The sequence below is a fragment of the Diadema antillarum genome, unplaced genomic scaffold (assembly GCF_040938485.1).
Source record: "Diadema antillarum isolate AM-2024a unplaced genomic scaffold, OU_Dant_1.0 seq00001043_RagTag, whole genome shotgun sequence".
NCBI classification, from domain to species: domain Eukaryota; kingdom Metazoa; phylum Echinodermata; class Echinoidea; order Diadematoida; family Diadematidae; genus Diadema; species Diadema antillarum.
The window spans coordinates 4,568-23,494 of NW_027271874.1; the positions used below are offsets into that span (position 1 = coordinate 4,568).

The 18,927-nt window shown below is 39.5% G+C and overlaps 1 protein-coding gene across 1 annotated transcript in view; it reads left to right on the forward strand.

The window, feature by feature from the left end:
- The first annotated feature begins 6,942 nt into the window (after nt 1-6,942).
- LOC139743061 (ATP-dependent RNA helicase DDX24-like) overlaps nt 6,943-18,927 on the forward strand; it is a 29,815-nt gene continuing 17,830 nt past the window's right edge. The window contains exons 1-3 of the mRNA XM_071653568.1: nt 6,943-7,215; nt 12,436-12,802; nt 17,074-17,252. Coding sequence (XP_071509669.1) covers nt 6,943-7,215; nt 12,436-12,802; nt 17,074-17,252 — 819 coding nt within the window. The remainder of the gene's footprint in view (nt 7,216-12,435; nt 12,803-17,073; nt 17,253-18,927) is intronic.

Sequence of the window (18,927 nt, forward strand, 5' to 3'; positions counted from 1 at the left end):
TAACTCATTAATACAAATTCGATTCAGACACAGGCAATATCCAACCCGAGTATAATCATATACGTCAATCATTAATTTTTCATCATGACTACTACTGAAACTTAGAATAAAAAATAGGTGCTTATTGTCATCAATAAAGAGCAACAATTACAGGCAATATCATTTTCAAAAGTTGCAAAGCCGGTGAAAGAATAGAAAAGAAAAGTATAAATGCATGATAAAAAAACTCTTATCATCTGACTCAGATAGATAGGCGAAAGTCGAAACTTCCTTATTGCGTCACTACTTTGAATAAGTGTCCATGCCGACACAAATAGCATCGCTTATCATCCTTTTTTTTTTTTTTTTTTTTTTTTTTTTTGGGGGGGGGGGGGCTCTTAATTACTCATGGGGTAAAAGAAGATCCATCTCTGTTCGTAACAAATCTCCGGTATACCCCCATGTATTCCTCCCAAAAATAGAAGCGTTACTCCTATCGGATCAGGATTCCACAAGCATGCCTTCTGCATTTTTTTTTTTCCGCATAATTACCCATTGGTTTAAATCGCCATTGAGGGCAGCAAACAGGGGACTACTGCCGCCATTCACCCTGTTGTCTGCCGGACGTGTGTTCATTCTTATTTCTATTTTTTTTTTTTTTTTTTTTGACAGTCAATTCCGGAAACGTCATTCATCAATATGTTTTCCTATAATGCAAGCGGATGGGAAGGATTCACTTTGCATGACAACAGGTGAATTAGACGAGGAGGTCTACGCTTACGACCAGATCTTACTTACCGCGCTGTCTCTCAGGATCGAATCCGCACGTGCGCCAAAAATGCAAATTTCATCACTCCCGAATAATGCTGGACTTCCTACAGTACAGGCATGCACGTAAAAGAAGAGGGAAAAAAAGGAGAGAAAACGAAACTGAGAAAGAAAAACAACACTTTGAGTATGCATTCACGCCTCATTATCCCCAGTAGCTTACGATCATTGTAAATCTGAGTTCTATTGAGCGTTGTTTATTGAATTTCGGTGGTTTGGATATTCGGCCTAGAATAGCCAGCTGCCACCTAGGGATTTCTTTATTGCGTAACTTTCATTGTTGCATAATGACACAAGGGCTGTTTTGGGGGCTATAAGAGCTGTCAAATCGCAAGGTTTTTCGCACTCACCGCCCAGCCGTCGAGGATCATCTTTTTAGCCACATAAGGGGACATTATCATAACAGAGACATTTCTAAGACCTGCCATTTCAGATAAGCTGTGACCAGTTCTGCCTCATCTACATCGAATCTCACTTCAATCGTCAACGCGCTCCTCCTTCAGAGAGCCGAGAACATTTCAGTTTTTTTCCCGCCAGCACTATATCATCGTCTGCTCCAAACGGTAACTTTCTGACGCATAACTATATATATATATATATATATATATATATATATATATATATATATATATATATATTTCTTGCTTTTCCTATACACTTTAGCTTACCAAAAGAGGATCAATGATGGTAGGTCATACAAACATATTTTGAAGTCTATCATGATAATCAGATAAGGGCATTTAAATTTTTTTGTCGGCGGTTGGATTATTCTCAGAACGCAAATCCAGAATATTTGAGAGAACAGAAGTGGAATAACATATATCACCACAGCCTGATTATTTCATTTTCCTCTTTTTATTTGCAAAAGTTATTTCTTTGTGTATTCATTTTCACATTTTAATTCCTTTACTGTGTTCTATGTGCTGAACATCTAGTAGGCCTAGCAATACTCAATGATTCGATTCCATGTCATGCACTTTATGTTTGATGATCTTAAACAGTGAATTGGTTGAGATAAAAGCAAGTTTCGTTGAGCTCCCCTGTTTTCTTTGCCTGTCCGATCTATAGATGGCGTTTTCCAAGATGATGTCCTTTGCCGTGTATCTGATGCTGTATCTGTATCTGCTTGACGTAATCCTAGTGAGCAGTGCCGAGTCGCAGCTTTCTGGCATAGTACAATGTAACGCTTCTTCAAGTCCAGTCCATGAGACTCTCAGTGTTGCCAGACGGGAGCTTTCCAACGACACCGACGCGGTGGCCCTTCTCGACTTCAATCTCAGCCTGAGCAGCTCCGACGCGTCTGACATGTCAACGGAGAGTACGACGTCGAGTGCGAATTCGTGCATCCAAGCTATCCCGAACCCCGAGCGAGACGGCCTGTGCCCGTGGGACCTCGTCCGCGACTACAATGCTTCGCGCATTCCGCAGGTCATCTGGAAGGCGCGCTGCACACTGCGCACCAGCGGGTCGCATCACCACATGTGCGGTTGTGGGGGACTTAAGTGCGGTGAGATCTACTACAACATGACCGTTCTTGAGAGGGTCTCGTGTCTTGAAGACACGGGTTTGGTCAAGTACGTAGAAAACTCGCTCAGAGTGCCTGTAGCGTGTGCGTGCAATTCGATGATCCCGTAACTCGTTCGTAAAAGAGCCTCAAAAAGACCAAAGATGTAGTCACAAGTTTGAAAGGTGTTTTTTATGTTGTGCACGATCTTGCGAATTTATATTCTAGTATGCATGGTGTTTCAACATGATATCCTTCATAGACATACATTAATTCCTTGGAATCTGTCTCAAATTGATATAGGCCTAAGTCTTCTGAAGTGAAGAAGTTACTTTAATGCAGCATCCACTTATAAAGAGGAAATAGAGAGATTTCCTGAGCTTAGCAACTCTGAAATATTCGTTGTAGGGACACTGCCTCCCCCACCCTGCCCCCGCCCCCCCCCCCAAAAAAAAAAAAAAACCACACAGCTTGCTGAACTGTAATGCTTGAGACAAGACAACGATTCTCCCTCGAAACAGAGTATTCTTTATCTACTCAGGGCAGCAGTGAAATACATGCGGAGACGATTCGCTAAAATATTTAAGTGCAATCGCTCCCATGTTTGCCAGCATTGAACATTAATTTTGTTCCCTTTACCAAGTTGAGCAAACATTGTCCTTATTGACTGATGTACTAAAATTAAAGAGCAGAGTGATTTTTTGTCTCCTTTGCGATATTTGCTGTAGCCATTTTACTCAACGATGCCATTCTTTGTCGAAAGTAATTTTAAGTGTGTAATTGTATAGCACAAACTATCAGCCAGCCAATTATTATTACATCACACTACCAAACCCGAGCTGTTATGATAATTAGGGCCTATAGCCTAATACTTACCTCATCCACTCGTATCGTAGCCACAGGTTAGAGCACCATTTAGTTGTGGCGTCGACACTTTAAAAGACTGGAATGCTCAGGGAGTTAAACACGCACAAAACAGACTATCAGTGTAGCAGAGTTGTTGTATAATCAAAGTGTCAGACTCCTTTAAAAATGAGCATTTCTAGATAGTGAAGTAACCAACAATACTCTATTCTTCCGATTCCAAGAAATGAAATTCAACTTGAATTTGTCACCAATAGTTAAGACCATTATTATTTCGCTATACAGCTGCAAACGTGATCATAACTTTATACACCAGAATCCGACAAGTTTTCCAATAACACCTGTCATTAATTGGAGAAAAGTGATGAAACAAAAACGAGCAAAATGTCGAACGTTACTGATTTTTGATAATATTAAAATAGGCGTAGAAACACTTAAGCATACAATGATGTCTCAGGATATCTAAGAAACTAAGTAATTTCTGCCAACTGTCTTGAAGCTCAAATTGTGCAAACTTGAAACCGACAGTGTCCCTATCGAGTAACTTTGTGCAGTGTTATTCATTTCCATGTCTAAATGATCTTACAAAATTATTGCATTACGTAACTCTCCTCATGCTAACCACCATGTATGATTTTATTATGCATTATGTAAAATTCAGGTTTAAAGATAAAGCCGATTGAATGCATCTTGTGAAAAGTAGCTATATGCTATCATGTTATATTCAAAGTTCGTGTGCTGTTGGAATTCAACACTTCTGACTATAGTTTTTATCCGAGACAATCAAAATAATTTTCTTGGCTCGTATTACTCGTGTATAACCTACAATGATTGTGCCTATCAAAGAAATGAAAGCGTCTTTGCCTTGACGTGCGCGGTCACCGGAATCATGGGCAACTTTTGATTCTCATTATGTCGTCATTATACAGATTTATGCAGAGCCCATTGAACGATATTCATTCTAGATATTTTGAGCATAGACTCATAGATTGGTATTTTTGTGTTTTGATTGAATTCAACATGATGTTTACTTCTTTGACAAGCTGATTGGCTTTTGTTTTACATTCATATTTATATTCCTTTCATAAAGGATGAGGCATGAATACAGCTAGTCAGCAAATATGTGTATGTATAGAGTCATTGCTATCTATTTAAACGTATTTATTCAGAAGAGCAACAATATGATTGTGTATGACGTCTCTATTAACTTATTGTACATTTCAAGATGGTAACAATGATTTTATTTTTGTGAGCTGATGCGATATTTATTAGAGAGTGTATTATAACAAAGTGAATGAAATCGTATTCTGTAAAATGCATTATACTTCCTTGATACGAAGGAAAAACTGAGATCAACCACGCACATGACCGGTTTCTCAATTGAGAGGCCGAGTATTAGTAAGTGCCGCAATTAAGTAACTTTCATTTTTCGAAAGACTCAAAACATACCTCAAATATAATGTATTTTTATGTAACCATGTGGTCACGAGAGTGTCGAATGTTCTGTATTATTCATGGTCATGCAGTCGTATGGTCATACTTGCAATGCATGCATCCACACTTGTCGTGATGCCTTGATTGAAGATGGGTTGGTGCTGGAGGTGGCGATCGGATGAGTATAACTCGATTGCCTGGTTATCAGGGGTTAATTAAAGATGCAGTATTTCCCATTCGTGGGCATTTATAGTGTAAGACTATAAAATGTGCAGAATTTTGACCAGCGTGCAACGGATGTTTTTGATGTAACGATGAAAGATATAAGTTATCAATATTGATGTTTATATGCACGTAATGTCCATGTGCATTATAGTGTACTCACTATGTGAGCTCCATTATCTGTATTTTATACTTGGAAATTTTGAAACACTGTATTATACACAGTGGCTGTATGAAGAAAAACAATAACAACAACAGCACAGAAATATGCGTTTCTTCAATTTAGAGACTATTTCATAAGATCAAGCATGGTATTCAAGTTTTCATCCGTATTCCACTTACATGGTATTTTTTCTACGATAATATGTGTAGCGTAGTCTATTTATTGACTCACAGTAATATTCATCTTCTATTGATGTCCCCTATAAGTCTTCCCCTATAAGAACCTTTGTAGAAGAAAATATCCCGCGTTCGTTTTTTTTTTTCTTTTTATGTAGACAAAACAATTTGTCGTGTTTGCATCATATAGCTACTGAACTCTGGTATAGAATCTTGGCGAATCTTATATTATTGCTATCTGATGTAAATGCCTCTAAGTACCAGCTAATTGCACTTAGGGTGTTTATTCTGGTACTCCCGTATACTCAGTATAGTCATGAATTTTTTTTCCAAGTTGTAAGCGTTTTAAATTGTTCTTATATCTATACTTATTTTGTGTAGAGATATCAACAAACCAATAAACGACATGATTCCTGAAAAGTGTGTGTGTGCTTTGTTTTTGTATTTTTTATCTTGTTTCTTTTACTGAAGATATTTTCCAAATAATTATGTCATTATACGATGTCATCTAAAATGGTGTTTGAAGAGAAACGATTTTGTGCACATGGTCCTCTTAACAGTCATTTATCGCAGTTAGTGCTGCCTTCGACTCTGAGAAATCCCTCAATAAGACAGCACAGAGCTTGAATGTATGTATGCTGTATTATATGCTACCCCCAACACCTTGGCCCCATTTTTCATAAAACTTGTTATCAATAACAATGTTATACGATAGTTGTTATAAACTACTGAAATCCTTGCATCTCATCGGTTGAGAGCAAATTTGTCATAGAAATGTGGCAGTTGTTACTGATGACAAGTTTTATGAAACAGCTCCCTTCCTCCGACCTTGTGATTTTTGTCATGATAACGATCTTAAATTGACCATTTATAATCATGTTCGTTTATTCAGTAGTTTTTTTTTTTATACACACTAACATCGACGTAGGCCCATCTTCATCGTACAAAGATATCCTAACAATGAAATGAAATAGGGCCCATGCATAATGACAAAACGTGGTCCTGTCAATGGCCATCATAGACTATAATACAGATCATGTCACTTAAATCAAGCTGAAAAGGATGTCATCAACTTATAGTGACAAAGCATAAGGCAATCAAGGAAGAGGAGAATAAAAGAGCACGTGGTGATGATGATGATGATGATGATGATCCACAGCATTTGTACATGGATAGCGCCATATATCCTGCCAATATATTCTTCTTGTTCTTCTTCTTCTTTTTCTTCTTCCTCCTCCTCCTCCCTCTCCTCCTCCTCCTCCTCTTCCTCTTTTCTTTATCGCTTCCTTATTATTTTCCTTCACTCGGCCGGCGCCACGTTTTTAAAAGTGTGTGTGTGTGGGGGGGGGGGGGTGGATTATATTTCTGGTGCCACTTCCGGGTTTCATCTGCTAACAAGTAAAAAAAAAAAAAAAAAAAACTGAGGATGAAAAAGAAAAAAAAAAGACCATCGCTCTGGTACAACTTGCATTTGGCATTTTTTTTCTGGTGAAATTTCTGGGGTAAAAATAAAAAAGAGAAAAAAATGTGTGTGTGTCGGGGGGGGGGGGGGGGGGGGGGGGAGGCAAAGTGAATACACCCTATGTATTCCTATGTCTTCTGCAGGGGAAAAAAAAAATGGGGGCCGAGCCCCCGGTTCCCAGCAACAACGCGGTACAGTGTCCTGGGTGTAAGGTTGCTATTTCTCGCCGCACGTACAAGGTTTGGACTGCAGAAAGACCACAGTTTACCTGTGTGTGAAATGTCACTGGAAATGAGGTTAGGGGCTCAACATGGCGACTTCCATGAGGCATCATGTGCGTAGAAGGGGCAAAGGGATTTCCAAAAAAGCGACGAAGATGAAAAGAGACAGCCGACAAGAATACAATCTTATTTCGGATAATAATTGGAAGCCCTATGAAATGGACTTTTCAGCATTTGCTGACGATGAGATGGGTGGATTTGTTGGAATGGAGGTGCTCACTGATTACGACCCAAGAATGTTGTTGAAGAAAACAACGATTACACGAACGAGTGGGACTAAGGAAAGCAGTAGGGAGATGCAGGTAGGTAGGGTTGGGGGTACCACGTATCGTCACCCTAAGGATCTGTAGCTTGTTTATTCTAAAAATATAACACAAATCCGCCTAATTCTTACCTCAAATATGCCATAAATACTGCAGTTTTGAATGTCGTGACCGTCTCGTTGATTATGAATCTCCGTTTTAAAATAGCGCAATTTTAGTGCGTGCGTTCCCAGCTGGTTCCGTTTTCTTCGCGCAGCTAAAAAGGGAACCTTGCGATCGATCGGCACCCCCTCCCCTCCCTAGGTATACACGTGAATTTCACAGCATAGGTAATACACGTGAATTTCACAGGCCATAAGTAATACACGTGAATTTTACAGCCATGCGTCGTTACTGAGCGGATGTGTAATTTTTAGCTTGGTTTGTTTGAGTTTGATTTTCGTTTCTTCGTTTTTATTGTCTTTATAGCTAATGACACTTAATCCCGCGCGTACCTTTTCGTTCTATGTATACGCAAACAGCCATGATACGCAGGGTGCCGATGGGAAGGTGCCCTGCCGAAAGGTGGTGCCCCAACCATACATAATAATGCAAGATTTATTTCTGATAGATCTACTACTGGTACCAAGCATCACAAGATTGGCAAGAACGAGCAAAGTATTGATTGAGCAGAACATATTACAGTATAGAACTACCATTTTTAAAACATAATGGCCATATTCTTGCTATGACTAGGTCTAAAAATGGTAAAATTTATGCCGTGCAGTGCACGCACTCGCAGTGCAGTGCCAGTGGCAGTGCCAGTGGCTGCCCCATTGCCAGTGCCAGAGACAGAGTGGTGTACAGTAGAAAACATTTGAATTTAATTTTAAAAAGTTTAAATTTACAGCCAATAAATTTTAGAGCATAGAGTCTAGACTAGTTATTTTACAGTCATTCCACCACTACCACTTACCAGCATGGCGGCAGGACCAATTACAGGAGGTGTAGGGGATCATGGGAATTAAATTGGGGCTACTTCACTTGTACGACGAAAATCTAACGTTAACCCTACTACCTAACTTAATAAGTTATACATAGCCCAGTCGCCGTAAAACATGCACGGTGTCTGGTCGGCCTAATCCTACCTGTTGTTACACTTGTGTCTCCTTACTGATGGGCAAAGTACGGGTAGATATCTAGATCTTGACCGAAAGATCAGTCTGTATCTGGTCGTCGGGGATATGTTCCGCGGAGACTGACCGCGTCTGGCTTCATGTATCCCCTCATCTAGAGCGATAACGTCAAAAAAACAAAAGACTTCTTCCAGACAGACGCAGACGGATCTCTCTGTCTAGGGTAGATCTAAATTAGAGTTGATCTCTATAATTGAATACCTCCTTGCAAAAGTGCTGAAATTAATCTCATTTTTGAAATGATATCTTTGCTTTTAAATGGAGCACTGTGTTTTCCTTCTATTTTTTCTCACTCCATTCTCATCATCTTTGTTGTATATGATGGCTCTAAAATCAATATCAAGGTTACAAATTACATGCTGTTGATCTTGGAGGACTTCAGACTGATTATCAATCGCAACAATACATCATGGTTGTACAACTGAATCTTAGTACACCAGGCCAGGACTTTGGATAACGGTTTTTCTCCTCACCTTTTACTATTTAGCTCTCCTGAGCTGAAGGCTCAAGTGAGCTATTGTGATCGATCGCTCTTTGTCCAGCATCCGCCGTGCGTCGTGCGTAAACTTTAATTACATTTTCATCTTCTTCTAAAACCCCACAACCGATTTTCACCAAACGTGGCAGGTAGCATGCCTAGGGAGATGGGATCTCAATTTGTTCAAATGGGCATCATGGCCCTCCTGTGGGCCCCCAGGGGTCCACCCCCCCCCCCCAAAAAAAAAGAAAAGAAAAAGAAAAAAAGAAGGAATCTTTAAAAATGAAATCTTGGAAGCATTACCCACTAGATTCTTGACACCTGCTGAATTGCCTTGAATTAAAGTATGCCAACTCATACAATTTTGAACACTCAGTAATACCAGCTTTTAAGTTGTAAGTAACAACAAGATTTGTTAACCTTCTCCTTTAACGCAATGCTCTGAGAACCTTAATGGCCCCAAACAAGAATCATTATCAATGCACATTGACAAAAAAAAACAACAAAAAAAACAACAACAAAAACCCGGACAGGTTGGATATCCACTTGTGAGAACGCAGTCGAGCATTACAATTTACAATCCTCTTTCCATTTTGAGTGTACACTGTATGTGCCGTTGAATAATGTAAAATATTGATTGAACGTGAGTACATGAATAAAGCCTGTGCTGGGCTGACAAACTCTTAATAAAATACAATATGTACAAGGGAACCTGAGTTTGGTCAGTGAAAGACCAATTGTAGCAAGCTCAGCCTTGACTGCTGTTTACATCTTCATATGAGTTTTACAGCAAAACAAGCACATTACTATGTTGGAAAAGGTACACATTGTACAACTTGTATTAAAGTTAGACAATAATACACACACTTTTGATACACAGAAAGAAAAATAGATACCGGTACCTATTGTATGGAAAAAAAAACTGTAATCTTTTGATCAAAGTCATTTTTCAGGTCTGCATTTACACAAACTACAGATCGAAGCACTCTGAGAGCGCAGACCCCCGCCAAGCAGCTCATTTCTACCACTGATTTTGTTCTTCCATAGACATGACAGATCAGTGATTTCCACCCATACGTTTCCATACTGAAAGTCGCCTGATTTCCCAGTGTAGAAGCCTTTTGTTACCTCATCAACTTCCAGCCTCACCTTATAGCAGAAACTAGAGCACGCACTTCAGTGCGCGGATAATGTATGAAAACCTCAAAATGCGCAGCTGGGACTCCTAAGTTCATTTATCTTACCTGCCAAAATATAAAAAATCCTTCATAAAATCTCCAAAAATTCCTGGATCGCTACCCAAATTTAATAATCTACTTGTGTCATTTTCAACCTTTCATGTACATATTTTATGTAAGTTTCATCCAAATCCGTATGCACCTTTTTGAGTTATTTTGCACACAGATAAACCAATAAACAAACGCCAATGAAAACATAACCTCCTCCCTTGGCGGAGGTTATAAAGATTGATTTACACTGTGAATGCAGACACTCTTGTCTACATTCTGGGAACCTGTTATACCACACCACGACCAGGTTACAGTTTACATTATGACACCGCAGAAACCATGTACAAGGTTCCTGTAATGCATGGAACTTTTTGATTTTTGTGAGGAGGCAAGATTTTGCAAAAGTGAAATGCACACATTCATTTTTTGTTTGTTTGTTTGTTTGTTTTTATAGATATATGCACACAATGCATTGATGGGAATTCACAGAAATCTCATGCCAGGAAAAAAGACCATCGCCTTCAATTCATGAAAGTTTCTTGACACATATATGTTTTTGGTTTGACAGTATACCACATTACGAGTTATTGCCTTATGGTCTTTTGCCATGGTAGCCTTGGCATAATGTGTGCTTGCCCATACTTGATGTACTTGTCATCAATGGCCCTTGACTGAAGCCCTGTTTTAACAGAGCCTTTCTATAAACCAGAGTTACCGCGACAACATCCGCGCAATTGTGGGGGTTTCTTTTTGCCCTGTCTGTTAAAATGGTCCCCACTAAATATTGCTCGGACGTTGTGGTAGCTTTTGCCAAGTTCCACCCTAGCCAGCTCAGTGAATTACCCCGACATTACTGTGACAACCCTTCTGTTACATGTAAAACGCTCTTGCGGTAACATTCCTTTGATACACTCAATTCACATGCGGAGTAGTCCCAACAGAATGGCGCATGACTCGTCAATCATGTGCATGGATTGTACATACCCCCTTTTACCCATGAACGGGTAGGATGTAAAGGATGCCTACGCAGAGAAGGTTTTAGATCTGTGTCTGTTTGAAAATGGCACCACCCCTTGCTCTCTCCTGCTTTTCTATTGCCTGAGGTAAGGAATTGTATTTTATGGACATTGTCCTGATGTTGTCCTGACGTTGTCCTGATGCTGTCGAGGTATTAAAGATCTCTTAAAGGGGAAATCCAGTCCAAATGTGCATTGTAAGTTAGTCCGATAAGAAAGAGTAAAATATTACGAGTTCAATGGTATAATTTTGATTGAAATTGGATGGAAAATAAGGAAGTTATGACATATTGAAGTTTTGCTATTTTGGGGGGAAACAGTGCTTGAACAGTCAATATGAATATGCAAATGGCAAAGGGAGCATGTCATCCTCTCACAACTTACCATAATAAAGTTTATGCATAAAATTTTGTAACTTCCAGTTTTTCGTTCAAGCGCAATTATGCATAGGAGGCTCAAATCCTTGTTTCTAAAAATTGATGACTATTATGAAGTTATTCAACCAGGAATAACATCATGTTTCAGACTTCAATGACAGAAACATTGAATTTTCATCATTTTTGTGTACATGATCAATGGAAAATTGTGAGGGTGTGACACGGTTAGCTCACTCATTTGCATATTCATATCCACTGTACAAGAACTGTTTTTGCAGAAATTGGCAAAACTTCAAAATGTCATTATCCCTTATTTTTCATCCGATTTCAGTCAAATTTTTACTGTTGATCTTGTAAGACTTTACTCTTTTTTTATCAGACTAACTTGTATTTGGACTGGATTTCCCCAAAACAGGGCTTTCAAGGGATGTCCGTGCAGGTGGGTAGGTGCAGAGAGAATCATTTTTGTACTCCTCTTGCACGTTCAGTATCTGAATAAGATCAAATTGTACATACATTGCATATACATATATAATGCTATTAACCTGTATAAATGACGGTCTCATTTAGTACTAGGGTTACATGTATTCAAACTGAATGGTATTCAAATTTTGAAATTGAAAGAATTGTTTCTGCTGATCTTTAAAACACTGAGGCACTGATAGTTACATTGTAACTACAGTATGTCAACTCATTTCGTTTCATTTATTCTGACATACATGTATTGTATGCCTGGGTTTCTTTATTTGATCTTCATTTTTCTTCTTTCTGTATTTATTTATTTGCAATTGATGTATTTTTTATCCATCTACATCTATATATCTATCTATTTATCTATCTATCTATCTATCTATCTATCTATTCATATATCTGTCTGTCTGTCTATCTATCTATCTATCTATCTATCTATCTATCTATCTATCTAACTGTCAAACACTCTACATGATTCACACATTATTTTTGCCATACTCTGCTCTTCGACAGACCAGCAAAGCAGAGAAGAAGATGAAACAGGGGAGCATCAAAAGTAAAACAGGCAATGTTGGAGGCAGCAGGGCCATGAAGAGAGCTAGCCAAACTGCAGTGGATGCCCAGCAAGGGAGCAGAGGTGACCGACTACCACACAGTCCAGCAGCTAGACAGCAAACGACAGAGGTAGGGGAAGGGGGAAAAGATGAGGTGACTCCCTCAAAAACTCCTCACGACGTTCGTGGGATGAGGGATGGACGGAATAAGAAGAGAAGGTCTGGCGTCGACCATCTCCGGGAGCTCAGAAGGAAGAGGAGACGCGAAAGAAGTGGAGAGAGAGATGCGGCGAATGCTGAGCCGACTCCAACAGATGCGGTTGAAGGTACTGTAAAACGTGGAATGTTCACGTGCATTTCAATTTCGCAAATTTTGTGAGAGCCAAGATTCGTGAAATTAAAATGCACATAAAAGTTCTTGTCTGCACTATATGCATTGAATGTTAGAGGCAACTTCGCGAAAATTTCATGCCACGAAAAAGGCCGTCGACTCCAAATTCGCGAAAATTTCATGCCACGAAAACGTTGTGTTTTACTGTACTTTTCTTCCAAGTAGATCAGAGTATGTACAGGATTATCCACTGTCATACATGTACACTGTAACTCACCCACTTTCATGTAATTGTACAGCTGGGGCTAAACTGACGGGGTCAGTATTGCACAGTTTAATATTGCATTGCATGGAGCAGACTGGTATTTGATAAGGGTCAAGAGTCAATCCTCCTACAAATGAGAAGAAGTCCGGGCCAAATTGAGCCATGAATTTTGTTGTTAAATTTTCATCATTTTTCTGATTTTCCCTGTTTTTTAAAATTTCATTTTTGTTGCTTTGTTTTGTTTTGTTTAAGTGCCAAAAGTAAGTGAACAGGGAAATGGGAGACTGCCGTGTAGGAAGAATTGGGGGATGTATGGCTAAGGCTGTGGCAGCTAGGTGTTTTGGATTGATAACCAGTCCAGTCGTCCTGCTTCCACGAAGCAAAAGAAGCAAGATTGAATGAATGAAACCTTGATGTGTCTGTGGCAGGGAAGTGTGCACTTTATCATTCAGAAGCTTATCATAGCAGTCATTCATACTCATAGACAGCATCAATAATGTCACTTTCGATTAGTCTGGTTTTGAACAGCACTCAATTGCATTTGCTTCAGAGATGACTTCTCTATTAAAGTTTTAAGTTTAATTTAGTTTAGGAGAATCATTTGTGTCCATCCCACAGCATTTCTAACTAATGATTTGGCTCCTGAAGAAGAGTGTTGTATGGTATGAGGATACTAGGATACATTGTAAATTATAAACTATGTCAGTCTTACATGCATTGATACAGTAAAACCTTGTTACAAAGAGGTCAGATTGGATTATAAAAAATAAACGAAAAACAACAACAGCAACAACATAAAAAAACAACAACTCTGTAACAATGTGAATTTACAGGTGTCAGCTCGTTGCATTTGTGCATTTTTGTACCCAAATTAAATGACAAATCTGATGTAACAAGGTAAAGTAACGGTGTATTTACTGCACATTTGATAGGTCAAAGACCCCGTTTACAGTGCGGGGCTGGGCCGAGCCGCGGCCAAGCCCAGCCTCAATTGCAGGGCCGAGCCCTGCAATTTTGTCCGTTTACACTGCCGAGCTCGGCCGCGCTTTTAATTCAAACCTTTCAATATTTTGTTGTAGTGGCGCTCTGCTTGTAAACAAATGCAATTTGGTATAGTCTGGTTTTCAGACCCTTTACCAACTGGATTCCATGGTGACGAAGTCGCCGTTCGGGCAAAGCCCTTTGCTGAAGGAAAAATCCTTCGCAGGACAAAACCATTTTAAAGTATACTAGTTTTCGATGTTGAGGGGGTTGATATCCTGAATAGGGAAATAGTACGGGCAGAGGGTTTGGAAGCCAGACTAAAATTGGCCGGGCATTTGACCCAGTTTGCGTTTACACTGAGAATAGACCGGGCTCAGCTGCGGCTTGGCGGCGGGTGAGACCAACTCCAGAGCGTGGCCAAATGCGCGGCCAATTTTGGCCCCGCATTGGGCCTTTTGGGCGTTTACACTGAAATGAAGGCGGGCTTGCCCGCGGCTTGGCCGCGGCCGAGCCTCGCACTGTAAACGGGGTCTGAATTAAGGGTGCAGGTTATACACCATTACAGCCGGAATATCTACTGAATGTCTGAGTAAAGTACACTTGTATGCAGACATTGTTCAATGTTTGAAATGATTTCCTTTTGTTAGGCATTATACTGCATAATACCTCCGTTCTTTTTGGCACCAAGATCAACACATTTTTTCCCCAAAACATATTACTCAATTCAACCAACATGTCTGTACATTGTATCTCCACTCATTGTGTGGCAGTATCCACGCTTGTCGGGGAATGTCATTATTTTTTTTCCCCCCGATGGCCGAAAGAAGGGGGTGTGGTTTTTAATACATCGAGGCAGTTAATACTCCATTATTTACATTTAATTGGCATGGTATTTAGGTCTTAAGCGTCCAATAAAGTTAACGAGGATCCCCTGCACAGTGGGAAGCGGAACCTTTGTAAAACTGCCTATTATCCTTTCATTCACTTTCCCCCCTTAAACCATGGCCTTGGGTAAGGGGTGAAGCAATTGCCCCGCAGCCAGGGATAATATGGTACATTCCCACATTGAGGCCATCGCATTGCAACATGGATTATAAGATTACATAATGCCTATCCATTTGTAGTCCATTTCAGGATGTGTGAGCTAATTCCCAAAGAAGCCATGTCAGTGAAAGTGGAGATTTGTGAAATATTCAAAAGCAGAAATGCACTTGCAATAATGAATGATGAGTGTTTTATCCATAGAGAATGAGGATAAATTATACGTATGATGTAACATCATCCAACAACATAAATAGCAAACTTGTAATCGACTTTAATAGAGTGAGGGAGTTAAGGCCGCAAATATTTCTTGCTTTTATAGCAACCCACAGAAGGCTAGTACAGAGACTCCAACCCCGAGTACCTTCTGATCTGGAGATTCTCCCGCCTGAAACTCCTAGCAAACGGGAGACTCCAACTTGACATGCTTGACGAGCGCAAAGTCCTGTGCGGTCTAGGGTTGTAGATGCTCTATTGTGCTATTTAAGGCTTATTTTTCAACATACAATGAAATTAAGGAAGAAATCATTTCAAGCGGGAGAAATTAAATCTCAAGCAGGAGAATGGGAGATTCTGCAAAAATTATCTTTCGGCGGGAGATCTCCCGTCGAAAGCGGGAGAGTTGGAGTCTCTGCTAGTACCAAGGATACATTGGTCACTGTTGAATCGGGAGGGGTCAGGAAGTTTTTGTGCAGTCACTGCAAGATGAGAAATCTACTAGAGTTTATGATGTCACACATGCATAGAATGATTTTCAAAAAATATAGAGAGATTTTCATGAAATTTAATTTTTTCAATAAGCACATTAGTAATTCCTTTCACTTGTCACTGATGTAAGGTACAACTGTACAGCTGCATGTTAAGGGTTATATCGTCCCCCTGCCTTCTGAAAGAGGCAAGTCAGGTGTTCCTTTATCATGTGAGAAAGTTTAAAATGTGTTAGATTTTCTTTTCATTCTACACATGTGACATCACAAGCTGTACATGTGTAATTAGTCAATTCTCATCAAGCAATGGCAGCACTGAAATTTCAGAAATTCTTAACTTTTGAACAGATTGTCTGATTTTCCTTACTTTCAGTGATGTATTCCATTACTATTGCTGCATTCTCCCAATTCACAAACAGGTATCATAAGAAGGTACAGTGTAAACCTGTCCTTTAAGCCAAGTCTGTGGCCACATACTGTAAAGGGAGTTGTAATGCATACATTCCAGGGTTTAACAAGCTAGATCATCCCCTGATCTGCCTATCTGTCAGTGTGATGAAAAATTAGTAGTCTCAGGGTGCTACATAAGCACTTGCCCTATTGCCAGGCCGATTGCGCGGGGCAAGTAAAAATCAAAGTTGGGTAAGTGTTTTGGAACAATGAGAAAAAATGCTTGCCCTAATTGGGCAAGCAAAATATTTTGAAGCCTCCTTTACTTTGCAGCACTTACAATGAAGAAGTCCCAATGCAGTCGAACACCAACACTTGATCGAACTATTAAGTTTGTTACTCCATACGTACATGTACATTGTGTTGTTTATAAATTCCATGATTGTGTTAATCAAGCCCTTGGCTGTACAAGTGATTTTCAATCATTTTCTTATATCTTTGGACTTTTTTTCAGACAAGCAAAATTCATATTCAGACAAGTATTCTGCAGCAATTCGAAAATCTGCTTGCCCGACCAGGCAAGTGGTTAAAAAAGAACAGTCATGTTGCACCCTGAGTCTTTCTTGGCTGGTGATAATTTCAAGCGTACAAATTTCCCCAGTCTGAAATCCTATGACATTGACAAGAATAATTCAGAGCTCTAGAGCATTACTGACCTCCATGCATGAAATGAATTGTCAATCCAGTCTCGGATAGTTTACAGACATCTTTGTATTCATGCACATTCAGCGAAGTTTAGAGCATACAGGAGTGCAGCGCAGTTGTTCAAATTGTGGTTTATGTGATACGTACATGTATGCTGGGTGTCTTTGATCACAGATGGGACAGTTGATGGTCGAAGAGATGTCGCCATGTCTGAATGGGGTGCCCTCGCCGTCCCCACCCCAGTCCACCAGGCCCTCCAGACTATGGGGTTCGCGGGCCCCACCCCGATTCAAGCCGCATGCATCAATCCAGCCATCAAGGAGGGAAGGGATGTTGTTGGTGCGGCAGAGACGGTAAGATTTATGGACCAACTTCACGTCATGGACATTCATCGCTCATTAATTAATTAATGAACCTGTTGCTCTCAAAAGCATTTGAGCATACATGTACAATCCTGCTTTGATCTCATGATCACCGCAGACAGCGAGTCTGGATGAAAACAAGAGGGCGCTTTGAGAAATCTGAAGATGACATGCACAGGAGATAATCACTTTCCTGAATTAAGCAAAATGCGTACGTGCAGTTGTAGTGTAAAATTTTTGGGAAATCATTGCTCAAGCAATTTCATCTGTGAAATACACAAATTAGCTGCGTCACCACAATGTCTAAAGTTCTGAGTTTTATTTTGCACCATCTAATGATGGACTTACTCTAAAATGTTTTAAAATGACATTTAGCCCATTTCACTGTCAAACTCTTCACCTGCGCATAGGGGCACTCCCAGTATTTCTACTTTGATGAACATAAACTATCTTTTTTTGGTCTGATAAGACCAATAATCAATGGATATATCTGTTCGTATGAGGAATCCAAATTGAGCACAAAAAAAAAAGAAAAAAATTCTCTGGCAGTGTACCAGCTGTGCACCCAAAATGCGTGAACAGATTCACATGCATGAACAAATATTTTCACATTGCTCAGAGATGTCTGAAAAGTATTCATAATTGTTTCAAAAAGTATTAAATTTTGAGCATTTCAGCATTTGGATGTGAGTGTGTACTTTCAAATAGGGATGAGCTCTCAGGCTGTTAAATTCAAGATGAGATTGACACGTGACCTGAAGTTTATGACAAAAGCTGACATTTGGTTTAATACGAAGATATGATTAGTAACTTGATTTCATCTGAATAAAGAAGAAGAAAATGATGTCTTAATGACATGCTTCCCCAAACACAATACAATGTATAATGTATAATGTTGACTGCCACGACAAATGATCATGTTAATTTCCTTGTGCATTGGCGTATCAATTTTGACATAATTGACTTGGAAAATTGAGATGAAAGATTGGAGACTAAAGAAAAAAATTGTTGACAGTTACAATCATGGATGAAACACCATAGTCCGTATTAAGAGATCTATATTGTCTTGGAAAATTTCAATGAAAGATTGAAGAATAACGAAAAAGGATTTTGACAATTATCACAATAATTAATGAAACACCATGACCATACCATACCAAATATAAATTGTGACAGAGATAGACATACATCCCTTCGACCAAGTCATCAATGATGCAATACAGGTGTACAGACTGTACTTGCATGAAGGTGAAATGATCACTTTTGCGTGTTCACCGTGTGCCTTTCAAAAAACATATAATGCCATTTAGTAGGATTTATGTCTCATACAAGGATGTATCTTTGATTTGATGCTGGTAATTTGGTAATAGATATCCACTTTTGAGCATGAAGGACATTAAGTCACAGAGATGACGTGCAGCCAACTATTTTTATGATATTAATATGCGTATTTGTCTCGAGGAAAGCAAAACCAGTAGCCCACGTGGAGTACCATTATGTGAGTTTTGAGAATCTGCAAGTAGGGGGACTAAAGGTACATCATATTCAAAAACACAAACAACATGCGGATATGGGCTACACTATACCTTAATATGATTCAATCAAAGCTCTACTGAAACCTTTTGAGTTCACACAGTATACCATAATGTATTATTAGACACAGCAA